The sequence below is a fragment of the Haliotis rufescens genome, unplaced genomic scaffold, assembly GCF_023055435.1.
Source record: "Haliotis rufescens isolate VD_foot unplaced genomic scaffold, xgHalRufe1.0.p SCAF_6, whole genome shotgun sequence".
Lineage (NCBI taxonomy): Eukaryota > Metazoa > Mollusca > Gastropoda > Lepetellida > Haliotidae > Haliotis > Haliotis rufescens.
In genome coordinates, this window is record NW_025964334.1 from 41,448,890 (window position 1) to 41,462,711 (window position 13,822).

General features: G+C 38.9%; 1 protein-coding gene across 1 annotated transcript in view; it reads left to right on the plus strand.

The window, feature by feature from the left end:
• Window positions 1–1,586: 1,586 nt before the first annotated feature.
• Window positions 1,587–13,822, plus strand: part of LOC124110742 — a 76,251-nt gene continuing 64,015 nt past the window's right edge. The window contains exon 1 of the mRNA XM_046470111.2: window positions 1,587–1,792. Coding sequence (XP_046326067.1) covers window positions 1,668–1,792 — 125 coding nt within the window. The 5' untranslated portion in view covers window positions 1,587–1,667. The remainder of the gene's footprint in view (window positions 1,793–13,822) is intronic.

The window sequence follows — 13,822 nt, forward strand, 5'->3', positions numbered from 1 at the left end:
CTAACTGAAATCATAGTTCCACCGGCATGGTCCACACAGGGACCTAGTAAGTGTCAGCCGTCCGTCCGTTCCAAATAAAAAAAACTCTACAAAAACTCTGATAAATGTTGGCATCAATGGCTTCATTTTGTGGTGTTATGACAATAATCAAAGGCAGATACTTGAATATGTAACTTAACATTAATAATCCTAGTAAAAGTAAATTAAATAATAGTACCTGAATCATGGACGTCAAAGACATCTGACGAATTAGCCAGGTATAGAGATAGTCAAAATAGTATTTTAATGCTAACTTTTAAGCTAGAAGTAGTTATCGTCTATGAGAAAAGAGCAACATGGCGACCAATACATGGCGTTTTCATCGAACAACACGTGAAAAAATCGCGTCAACCAATGTGACCTAATAGGATTTATATACTTAGTATGCTGTAAATGTAAAAATGAATTGACATAAGACTTAACATGTCAGTGTCTGTTACTGATTTAGTAAGTAAAACACTATATAACGGACTTTGTCAAAAGGTTTTACAAAATAGCAATGTCGACAACATTCTCTCTCATGTCTATATGCAGCTATTTTGTACCTGTGCTCTCAAGCCCCGCGGGTGTTCCGGGTTAGAATAGGTCTGGTGACGAGGCGATGGAATGGACCGGATGGATAGCTTGTCATCGAACATCGACGGCGTGATAGCTGTTAACAATATCATTCACTGGATTTTCTGACCCGTACTCGATTATTTAAACCTTTCTTAAGTTATATAGCTTGAATATATTTGGGGTCGGCTTCAAACAAAAAACAATCAAACAAAACGTTTGCTCTCGATGTTCTTACCTATTCACGCCACAACTACTTTCCACATATTGTCATTATCCTACTGAAGAGTACAGTGCAATCTATAATGAAGGGACCGCTAAGGTAATTTGCTGTTGCGCACATCTACTATACTGATGCCAATTGTGTTGTTACATTTGAATGACATGCATCACCATCTGCTTCTTGTATATGGTTGGTCTACACCAAGCACACAGCTGTCCAACGTCTGAACAGCAACTTATCGTCAAAATGGTACCAATAATTAAGAAGACTTGTGATAGTCAAGTCGTTTTGTTTTGCAACGAAAAGGGTACACTATCAAGGAGACAAGGTTCAGAGAAGTCCACCGGATCGAATACTTCAAAGACTTCTCATTAAATGCCACCCGCAGTATATGCGCGGCGTAATGGTATGTTAACCGACTTTGAAAAGTTCTGTCCAGCTTCTTCAGTAACATTTAAGTTATAGAACAACCCAGCATAATTTTCATTACAGGTATAGCCTGCCTGTTATAAAACCGTATGCGGCTGATGCCACCGCCGAACCCATACGCTGCAGTTAATGAAACGGTATTGGATAACTGTAAATTACTGATAAAACAGTTTCCATTGATCTTAATCCAATTTTACCCCGAGCCGAATCAATATCGACACCACTCCGTTCGTCCGTATGCTAATGTACATATACAGGTGACAAGTCTGCCCCGCCCATTAGGGCGCCACGTGGTTTCATCGACCCTGTTGCTATCAATCCATTTAGGATGAACTGGCTATATATTTAAACAGAACGCAGGGCAGTTGCGGCCGGCTGGCGCATCTCACCTCCCTCCGTCCACACGAACTGTCCAGGGAACATGGCCTCGAATGCTATACGTCAACTCTGTTGCTTCATAGGTATATTTTTGTCTACTTTGTCGGCAGTAACACCGCGCCCACCAAGCACTGACACTGCCACGGATACATTCTCTCTCCCCATCAGGTAAGTTCCAAACTCTTTACACATCTTCGTTTCATCCGGAGCGTGTTAAAATTTAAAACAAACACAACCACACTAGCAGCTATATTTTGTGATTGGTGTGTTTGTGTTTTGTTTGATATAAACTGTTTTGAACTTCATTCAAATTGCAAGTAGCTTGTTCATAATAACTTATTCATTTTCAGATAAATTACTATAGCTTTTTCTGCCAATGTTTCTTCTTATTGTGCTAAAATTACCTACTAAGTTAGCTTTGTTATGTCTATAGATACTGCGAGTGTTTGAAATAAATAATGACACAACTTAACTTTTATTGTTTCGACACTTTCTAAACCTATTTTCTTTTTAATTTAATTTTGATACTTTTCCTGATCTTCTCGTTCTGGTTATACATTAGAGCCCATGTTGAGTTTGGCTCATTTGGAACAAGTTATTGTCAGAACGGAGAACAAACCTTTGGCATCATAATCTACGATGGTAGAAGTTGAACGTCAATCTTATACTATTTGAATCGTATAATTATAATCGTTCACTTAACTAAATTTCAGCAGTTTCCAAATTGATAACGCTGGATGACTGACAGGCGGACGGCACATAATTTCATAGACTGTCTTCACTTTCAGATGAGTTAAAAACGGATTAAAATTATTCGCCGAAGATACAAGGGGCGTTCAATAAGTTTTGCAACCTCAATATAAGACCAAGTCGCAGAATATCTTTTGCAGTTTTATTTTTCAATATAATCACCATTCACCTCAATACACTTATTCTATTTGCCCTTCAAGCTTTTAATACCACTTTTATAGAAATCCGCAGATTGGCTCTCTAACCACGCCTCTGTCCTCGTCATCCTGGAAGCGTCTTCCACGTAGGGCAGATTTCATTTGCCGGAACAGGAAATAGTCACTGGGGGCTAAGACTGGGCTGTAGCGTGGGTGATTTAACTGTTCGAATCCACATTCACATATGGCGGCCTGTGCAATTCTCGACTTGTGAACCGGAGTGTGGTCATGCAAAAGTATAATACCACGTGTTAACATCCCACGGCGTTTCTGGCGAATAGATTCCATGAGTGTGACCACCCTTAAGTGAATGAAGCCATCACATCTAACATATTGTTGTGTCTGGAACTTTTTATGACACGTGTCAACCTGATGTTATGACTAGTGTCACACCTGCCTAAAGTTGGCATTGTTTGTGTGAACACAAATACCCAAGTTGCAAAACTTATTGAACGCCCCTCATAACCTTGCTGATGATATTCACGTTTAATTCAGGGTTGGTTAAACGTTGGGATTAAACATTTAGTTCATTTGAATGTCATGTCACATTATTAGAAAAATCCTGCATTATCCATAGGGACTTCTTGTATGTTTTTTCATGTTTATGTAATAATCAGTGATCTTCAATTTGAAACAAAGGTAATGTTACAAATTTAAAGTCTATGTACATTCTGAAATACACGTTATCAGTCTAATAATGTTTGTTTGTCACATAACTGTCAGCAGTATTCCAGCTATTTGACGGCGGCCTGTATTTAATGGAGTATGCACCAGAAAACCAGTGAATGATATTATGAGCAATGTCCAACGTCTAGGAGTATGAGGGTGAGCAATAACCAAGTCTTCGTTTCTGCTCGCCCCTTAGTGTTTCTTAGTGTTTCTATGTTTAGCATAGATTACTACGTTAAGCATAGGTTACTATGTTGATCATATTTCTGCCAACCGGATTAATTTTGCTCGCCCCATAGGTTACTGCGTTAAGCATAGGTTACTACGTTAAGCATAGGTTACTGCGTTAGACAAAGGTTACTACGTTAAGCATAGGTTACTACGACAAACATAGGTTACTACGTTTTGCATAGGTTACTACGTTAAGCATAGGCTACTACGACAAACATAGGTTACTACGACAAACATAGGTAACTACGTTTAGCATAGGTTACTACGTTAAGCATAGGTTACTACGTTTAGCATAGGTTACTACGTTAAACATAGGTTACTACGACAAACATAGGTAACTACGTTTAGCATAGGTTACTACGTTAAACATAGGTTACTACGTTAAGCATATGTTACTACGTTAAGCATAGATTACAACGTTAAGCATAGGTTACATCGGTTAGTATAGGTTACTACGTTAAGCATAGGTTACTATGTTGATCATATGTTTCTACGTTTAGAATAGGTTACTACGACAAACATAGGTTACTACGTTTTGCATAGGTTACTACGTTAAGCATAGGCTACTACGACAAACATAGGTAACTACGTTAAGCATAGGTTACTACGTTAAGCATAGGTTACTACGTTTATCATAGGTTACTACGTTAAGCATAGGTTACTACGTTTAGCATAGGTTACTACGTTAAGCATAGGTTACTACGTTTAGCATAGGTTACCACGTTTAGCATAGGTAACTACGTTAAGCATATGTTACTACGACAAACATAGGTTGCTACGTTAAGCAAAGATTACTACGTTAAGCATAGGTTACTACGTTAAGCATAGGTTACTACGTTAATCATATATTTCTACGTTACGCATATGTTACTACGACAAGCGTAGGTTACTACGTTTAGCATAGGTTACTACGTTAAGGATAGGTTACTACGACAAACATAGGTTACTACGTTAAGCATAGGTTACTACGTTGAGCATAGGCTACTACGACAAACATAGGTTACTACGTTAAGCATAGGTTACTTCGATAAGCTTAGTTTACTGGGGACCAATTCTATTTTTCTATTTCATTAACCTGACAAATTTTGACATTTCGTCTTGTTTCTTCGCCACTCATGGAAATATCAAATTGTCAGATCGCTAGATGAGATGAACAAAAAAGAAAATACCATCTTTTAAAATGAGACAAGCTATTGTGTTCTGCTTACCTCCACTATACCAAATACATTGTTGATTTAACCAAAGGATCCATTCTTTTATCAAGTAGGTATGGTTTAAAGAATGAATTTTGTTTATATGTATGGTTTAGGAAAATAAGCAGATTAGAATTGCTAATGTATGTTTGATGGTCCCAAGTATTTCGAAATAACAAGATTTTATTGACTATAAATAATTCCCGTTGGGATTGAGGGTTATTATGACTCCCCGGCAACCTATGCCCATCGTAAGGTGACTGAATTGATCGGTCGGTCAGGCTCGGTGACTGGGAGGATCGGGTGGTCAGGCTCGGTGACTGGGTGGATCGGGTGGTCAGGCTCGGTGACTGGGTGGATCGGGTGGTCAGGCTCGGTGACTGGGTGGATCGGGTGGTCAGGCTCGGTGACTTGGTTGTTTGCGTGTCATCGTACCCCAACGGCGTGGTTCCTTGCTCCCGTAGTCGATCTCTGGATTGTCTGCTCCAGACTTGTTTATTTACAGTCCGCCGTCATATTGCTGAGTTCGACGTTAAACAACAACCAACAAACCAACACTTAAAAAAAAGATTATTTTTGTGTGATATCGATGTAAGCCTTCTTGGGTCCGTCAAGGTCGGGTTTTAAGCTTAGATAAGCTACAAGGCCGTTGAGACAAGTACATATGGTAAGTGGGACGATGTGGCCTTAGATGGACTTCATAGTGACATATGTGGCTAATCTGGACTTTGTGTCTACATATTGAAATTGGTCTAAATCCCTCAGTAAGTAACAAAGTTATCCCCTGTGTGTTAATAGATATATAATGTCTACTTCCTCAACTGCAACATCATATCTAAACCTTTTAACACGGTTAGTATGAAGGTGTTCACAGGTCTGAATTGTCGGCACTATACAAAACAGAAATACAATAACAGAGCATGGTTATGATCACCCGGTATTGATATGTCTTTTACGACAATCATGCCATATTGTATCACATATATTCGTGTTATCATTTTAATGTCATGAAAAGGCGTTTCGCAAAGCTGTAATGTGTCATGCCAACCGAATTGATGAACATAGCCTGGGGTTGACAAGTACCACGTCAACCAAGCGGCCTAACTCTGTCGCCAGTCACAACTAATTCTGCATCAAGCCTGACTTAGGTGATTTTGTAATGATAGATTCGGTTTCTAATTAATTGTAACACTCAGTGACCACTAATAGCCTCTATCTCTATCTCCAACTCCCGACTGCCAGACAAGGTAATTGACAAGTAAAATGCTCGATTTCACGTTCGTTGACAGCTCGCGTTCCATCTCCTCGCCACATTAGCCGTGTCTTATCACTCAATAATGGCAAAGCTCTATCAAAACACAAGCCTATTTCATAAGCTGTCACAGAATAATCCCACATCTAATTGAGAACCGGGAACTTGCTACAATAAAGAAGCAATTGGACAGGTTTAATTAGCAGGTCAATATTGCGGTGATATTTTCCCTCAAGTACTTTAGGAATACCATTCTACAGTGCCACCAAGAATTCGTGTAGTCATATAGACCAATGACATCCTTATGACAAAGAAGGGTTCTTTCTTATACTACTCTTCTGTTTCGGATAATATTCCCTTCGCTGCCATATTCTTATTCGACTTTCTTATACTACTGTACTGTCTAGGCCAGTATTGTCCTCTCTGTCGTAGTCCCATACGACCTTCTGACACTGCTCTAACGCCTAGTCCAGTATTGTCCTCCCAGTCGTAGTCATTTACGTCAGTTCATGTACACTGTGGTCTTGCATAGCAAATCTTCAAATCACGTTTATCTCACATAATTTTTCTTCTGCTGCCGTTTTGCTCCTGAAGAAATTCGCGTGTCTTTTTGTTGTACGCGCAGTTTCTAATAGACCAGTAGACTAAATAGGTTTGATCAAAGGCAGTTTTATCGAATGACGTCACGTGGATATCAGATTTTCGCCATCTACTAAAGAGCTCTCCTGCTCAGTGTTTGCGGGAAAAGGATAAACGCACTTTCGTATATAAGAGCAATACAAATACAGCTGTACGTAAGTATATTTGGACGTTTATTGCATGCTTTATGTGATAGGTTGCCTAAAAACAACTCATGCTCCATATTTATCACAGTTGAAAAGCTTGCCTGATTAGAAGAAACGCACCAGAAAACAGAGTATTCTGTCATTTTCCATTAGGAGATAATATATGTTCGTTCCTCCTGAATGAATGAAAGAGATGTTATGGACCAGTCATGCTCTAAACACCACTCAGCCCTGCTATTACTGTTTTCCTCAATAGTGTTGCGTCATAGGTTTGTATGAAGATAGTGCTACTGAAAGGCCACACCATTGTGCTCGCAGGAAATGAGTTAAAGAACATAGTACTTGCCAACACTGGTGCTTCTTGTGATGAACGTTCCTGTTTATGTTCGTGTAACGCAGTCTGAATGTTGGGACTGAAATGTTTCTGGCTTCTTGCGTTGTATGATATACCTATGATGATATGACAAATATCATCACATATATACGTCACATGTATATTGAGTCCGACTTTCCCCAATACATACTAATATTTTCCTCTCAATGCGGTATCTGTTACCTATAAATGAGGCGACTTCAATGAACAAGACACCGTACGTGTATGCTGGGCGCATACCTACGAGGCGCCCAGAGGACGTCATGTCTATGTTGTGATTGGAGATGCTGTTGTAGTTTTGGTTACATCACACTCTGTGATCGTGTACGACAGGAGATCTTTCCACTCAGGCAAGTTTGTAAATAACGTTTCTATGTTTGCATTTTCCTGTGTTTCACGAGTTCTAAACATTTATTCCAAAATATTTTCACTGTTGTAAAAGCAAAGACATTAAGTGATGCATACACACTGACGTGCTTCGGTCAAATGCATCTACGTCAGTGTCTGGTTTTAGAGTGTTAATAAATGTTCTTTGATCTTATCTAGTTTGCACTATCGTCATCGCCTTTCCACAGATATGGCGGAAACTTGTTTGTCGAGGGTGACACTAGGTATGATCAGCAAGCAGTAAGCCGGATGACGTCACTCATGGCCGGTGTGTCTTGTATTAATGCGCAACTGCGGTCATGAGAATAGACAAAATATGCGTCGATTCAATGCTTTATGGTGTGTAAGAAACAGATTACTGCACTCGTGCCTGTCTGTCATATACCTTTATCTTGTGAGATGAATCTAAACGTTAGGTACGTTTTAAAAACGAGTTGTTAGATAAATGGTATCTGGCAGACACTCGTGGAGTACTCTCTATTTATCAACAGAACTGGTTTCCACAGGAGATATCGCATGTTTGAGAAATTTCACCCCACTGCTTTGCGGACCTTTGTGACGTCATCGGTTACTGTGACGTCACAATCAAATGATATCACTGATCTCTTTGTCGGTGAAGCTTGTTTTCTGTATAGTAGTATCTTACACTCAAGACAATGATTATTACTGTTTGCAAACTGAAAAAAATATTTTTGCTGATAAATTGAATCTTACTCTCGTGACCTTTGATATCAGATATATTAACACTGGTGGATAAACGATTAAAACTCCTCTACAAGTCTTTTATCGACTGGTGTTGATACAGAGAATCTCACCCGAATGTCTTTTGATATCAAATATATCAACACGAGTTGATAAAAGTGGAGAAACTCCAAGGCTTGCCGAGGAGTTTTTCCTCTTTTATCAACAAGTGTTGATATATTTGATATCAAAAGACACAAGGGTGAGATTTTCTTTATCATCCAACATCATTCTTCCAACTTTTTCTTTTAACAGTAATTAGAAGTGTCTTAAGTGTAAAAAATATTGCTAGCACCTTCAGTAGCAGAGCAATTAGTGATGTCATTTGATTGTGACGTCATGGTAACAATGATGTCACAATGGTCTGCAAAGCATTGTGATGCAATTTCATTGCAGCGATATCTACAATGTAGATATCGCTTGATCTCATCCAAGCGATATCTCCTGTGGGGGCCAGTTTTGGATGATAGATGTCTGATATCAACGGGCACGAGGATGATATTCTCTACGTGCTGAATAGGAAATGTAAAACAATAATTCATACTCCTCATTTATTGATTTATTTTTCACAATGACATAGACTAATTAAATAGGTTTCTACATGTATTATGCATCACGCATTTGTTGTTATTGAAGAAATATGATTTAATTTCACACGGATGTTCTGTTTAACCAGTGTATTAAGACAGGGCTAATTCAATAATGGACGTGGAGGAGGCGTTTGAAAGTGGTGTATCTAACACACAAAGCCCTGAGATAATGGTAATTTGGGTAATCCTTTGGTGAACGTTTGTTTTCTTGTGTGTTGGTAACACTTTTACTGAGAACTCAATCGTTCAATATATTCAACGCCAGGACCCATTCTGTTATTGCGAAGTGCACCGAGATACATCACATTAAAGTACAACTGAAAACAATTTAGGTTCTTTCTTTTACACGTGTTAAAACTGATAAATAGTAGACACATTACTCAGAATCTTGGTCCAGAACGTAAAGAATGTTAACTTTTGATTGAATGTGAAATTACTCGCATTCGAAACCCTGCCGAAACAATTTGAGTGCCAATATTGATGTAGATATAGATTTAACCCTGCTATACCACGCCACGTGTCATCTCCATTCTACCGTGACACAAGATAACACCGGGTCCTTATTGAGTGAATTGTTCCTGACAGTCAAATCGTGTTAGTGGGTTGGGGATCTGAATTAAGGAGATGGCGGAGATGACAGGACCGCATCCGTGGTCTACCGCATGAAGTGTCTGTCCAGAGAGAGGAAGTTCGGTGGTTCCATCCCTGGCCACGTCATACCAAATACGTTAAAAGATGGTACTTGTGTCCGGCATAAAATGATCAAAAAAGGCTGTTTGGTTCGGAGTCAGTGTACTCTGTCTTATTGGGGTATCCATGTTACGCTGCGGCATGGTATCTCAGTGGGCTAGCACTTTAAAACCGACCTAAGTTCGGACCACTAGTAGCAGACACACACACACACACCACTATGCACGCACGCACACACACGCGCGCATGTATAGACGTCACTATATCATTTGTAGCAGTTACGTCTATTCAAATGATACAGCTGCAACACATGATATTGTACGTCACTATATTATTTATAGCAGGACCCGTGAAGATCCGGGGTAGAGTAGGTGCGCCTAGAGTAAGAGGCGACTATGCTTGTCGTAAGGGGCTACCAAAGGGATCGGGTGGCGAGGCTCGCTGACTTTGTTGATGCATATCATCGTATCCCAATCGCGTGAATCGATTGTCAGGGTGTCAATCCATGGATTGTCTGATCCAGAATCGATTATTTACAGACCGCCGTCATATAGCTGTAATATTGCTGAGTGCGGCGTTAAACAACAAACAAACAAACATTTGTAGCAGACATCTTTACATTTCTTTTTATTCAGGAAAGAATATATTTCTTTTATCCGAAATGAAATCACTCCTTGAAACACTACAACGATCATTTTCGTATTTTACCAGAAACTCTTTGTTTCAGTGCTCTGTAATTGAGATCTAGTTATATGCATTCATTCATGTTGATATTATATCACCAAAATATAATTTTCTCTGTTGTAACAACAAACCGCGATCTTGGGGTATACACGATACAACTGTCCGTCCACTGCTACAACGATTTGTCTCTCACAATGTACATGTATTAGTTACGCTACAGTGCTGTGGTGCTAAATAGAACTAAAACGTAAACACCATTCTTGTTAAATACTCTTTGTAAGAACAGTGTGCATGCAGGCAAACTATCAGTTAGAAAGATAGATAATTAACACACATCGTTATTTCGGCATTTCAAATTTAAGAGGATGACACTGACTTTATAAGCCATATAAATACGTTACAGTGTTGACAGTAGATGTGTTAGGCTTGCTTCACTAATACTAGTAGGCGAGAATTGTAACACACAATTAATCCGAGAGACTGTAGATCGGCACCGATAGCAGAAGCCATAAAACAGACCACGTCTTACCGATTGCCTTTTATTTCCTTGTCACGAATTATTGCCATTGTAGGATCATCAGGAAAGCTTCTCTAGCCGTTCATTTCAAAGCCGTAACACCACCAGGATATCGGGAATGTGAAGAAAACCTTTGTTATTGTCTTTAAGTATGCCTGTTAGTGTAGTAAGGTGTATTGGGATCTGTGATCACTGATAATGTAATAGACTGGACCGACCCCACTGCCATCACACAGCAACCTATTCCGATTTCATGTAACTGTTGACACGATTGAACGAGCAGACAGTTTTGTGGCGAAGCAATTTGCACCTGTTTTTGCGACTAAATGTAAATCTCCAATGTTCATTAAATAACCTTTATTAGTCTGTTAGCGGTTGTGCTTGATAGTAAGTTCACTTCTGATGAAATAAATATGGATTTGAATGAGAGAGTCGACCTTCACTGCCTCGGCAACTCTTGCTAATTCCTAGAATATGTGTTTGGGTACATTTTCAATCGAAATAGATTGGTTTACTTAACGGTCAATGGCTCCGAACTTGAGGGCACATGGCGGTAAATAGCTACGATACCGTAGCTTATAGAACAGCTGACAATAAACGATAAACAAAAAACGAGACCCGGGCTACCATACTTATAATCACAGATACAGCGTGTCCACAAAGGGGCACCTGAAATGGCAAACCACCACACTTCACAATTCCTGCCATACACGCAGGAATTCAACAGTGCAGCATTCATATAGAATATTGAGAAATGACGTAACATTTGTTTTGAGGCCGTCTAATGACTACACGTATACAACATTGCATTACATTTGGAACAATAAAGGTAATTAGTGTCAGGGACATTCTCTCAACATGTGGTTGGCGCGAATGCTGCGTGTATTTTTCAAGGACATGTAGAACACATTCTGTTGAAAAAGGTATCGATATGTTTAACAGAGACTCATGACAGTAAGCTCACATGGATTTTGCCAAAGAGAGATAAACATGCTCACGAAATTTCACAACGATGTGCTATTATGTACTTCTCTCAAATCAAGCATAACAAACAGCAATATCTCAGCACAAAGTTATTCATTATTGCCGCACAGCTTTGATCCAGTCCGTTAAGATGGTCCAGTCAGATTAATGTACTACATGTAGTTGTAAATACCTGGAATTAGCTTGCTAGGCCCTATGCAGTCCTACGACATTCAAAGTGAAGTATTATTTATTTATTTTTTAAATGAAGCTGTTGTTTGAAAGATGTACACATCAAGGGAAGTGTTTGATAAAAAACATTTTAAAAAATTGATTCAAGTTTAACACTCGGCTTTAAATGATGACAACATTTACATTGTCTTATTTTGCCTATATCAAGCGGTGGGTGTTTTCCAACGACAATTTTATCATTACTCTGCATGAATAAAAAAGCCCCGAGTTGTAAGGAATATGTGTGAGTGTAGCACAAAAAGAAATTTGTATTTGTTAGCTCTCGGCCTCTCAACCTCTGGCTGTACACAGCAAATAGTACAGCATACACTGTTTGATGTTCAAACAAGAAAGAATTGGAGAGGAAATTAGGATTGCCGATCATTGTCTGGTTCCATTATAGTGTTTGCTTTCCAAAATTGAGCGACTTTCTTTACGCCTAAGAGCACTCTGTGTTGAATGTACGTTCTGCAATAGTTTCTGATATGTTCTACAAGAAAATTTTGTCAGTGATTGAAATCAAAAGATGTTTCTGCTTTGAAACGGGGAAGATCCAAGAACATTAAAAATGGGTGGAATAAAAACGAGTTTTGAATCAAGTACGAAAATCTTTGGTCTGATGCTATTTTGCTAACATTGTGAAGATGAGACAAGATCGGTCGAGAACCGTCAGGTTAAAATCAGTGGTATTCAAATACTGAGCAGAGGGACACAACGTGAACACAACGTGAACACACGGACAATACAAGAAGATAACACTTGACCAAATTCAGAAATGCCGCTTTACGTTTTAATCAGACTTGTTTTCGCAAACATTTAAAAGAAATTTTGTTATTTGAAAGATAAAGATTTAATCACTGACTTTTATCAACTAAACCTTCGTCTACGCTCTACTAACACATATACACAGGTGCATGCACTCCGCAGTATTAGGGCAATAGTCGTGAACGCGACGTTAAACCAATTTCAACTCACCTGAAGTAAATTCGTCAATTTCGGTTTGGAAGTTATTGACTGGAAATGAGTATCAAACAGGTCACGTGTCATGCTGCATGTGCCCAGGCTTGTAATTAACAAGAAAGCTAAGCGCGATAGTGAAACTGCCTTGAACAGTCTTAACGTTATATTAAAAAAACCTCAATGTTGGAGGATATCCTTAGATGCAAATCTTAGATCTTTTGTGAAACCAATGATCCCAGCATTGTGCTGACAAATCAACGCGATCTGGGCAACGAATCCACGCTTACTGAATCCTTGCACTCCCGCGGAATGCAACACTGCAAGACGATCGGCGGCGAAATAGACGAATGGGCCACCCGTGATCCTATCAAATTTCACCCTGTTTACATATGAATTGTCTGGAAATTAATCTGGTGAAATACATCAATTCATTATCCCGAACCAAACTCAGATCGGTTTTTTAACGTCTCTGTCATATGTATATAACCTTTGTTATCATTGACGGAGTAGTTATTAAACAAGATTTTCATGAGGAATAGTCCATACACCATATTTGAAGAAGTACCCAGTCACTTATTTAGACATTATCACATATCGTTTTGCATCTTGGAAACCCGCTTAGCTAGCATACGGTAGTCATTGTTATGTTACCTTTTTCTTAACGTGTTGTCACTCTTTTCACGATTGTTCATTATGACCAATTATTTATTGACAGATGATAATGATTCACTGATGCTCAAGTTATCATCTAGAAACTAGTCCAAGGTCCGTTTAGTCCTTTGCTTTTGAATATATTGAAATACTTTAAAAAAGAAAATGTAACCACCATCAGACCTCAACAATCTTTCCTAATCTACAAGGAATGTAATATTGTATAAAATGTAACATTGTATCAGTATACAACACTTAAATTTACGTTACACAAAATTTCAACTCTGATTCTGTATATGTGCCCCAAAGGAGATTTATTTTTCATATGCCAACA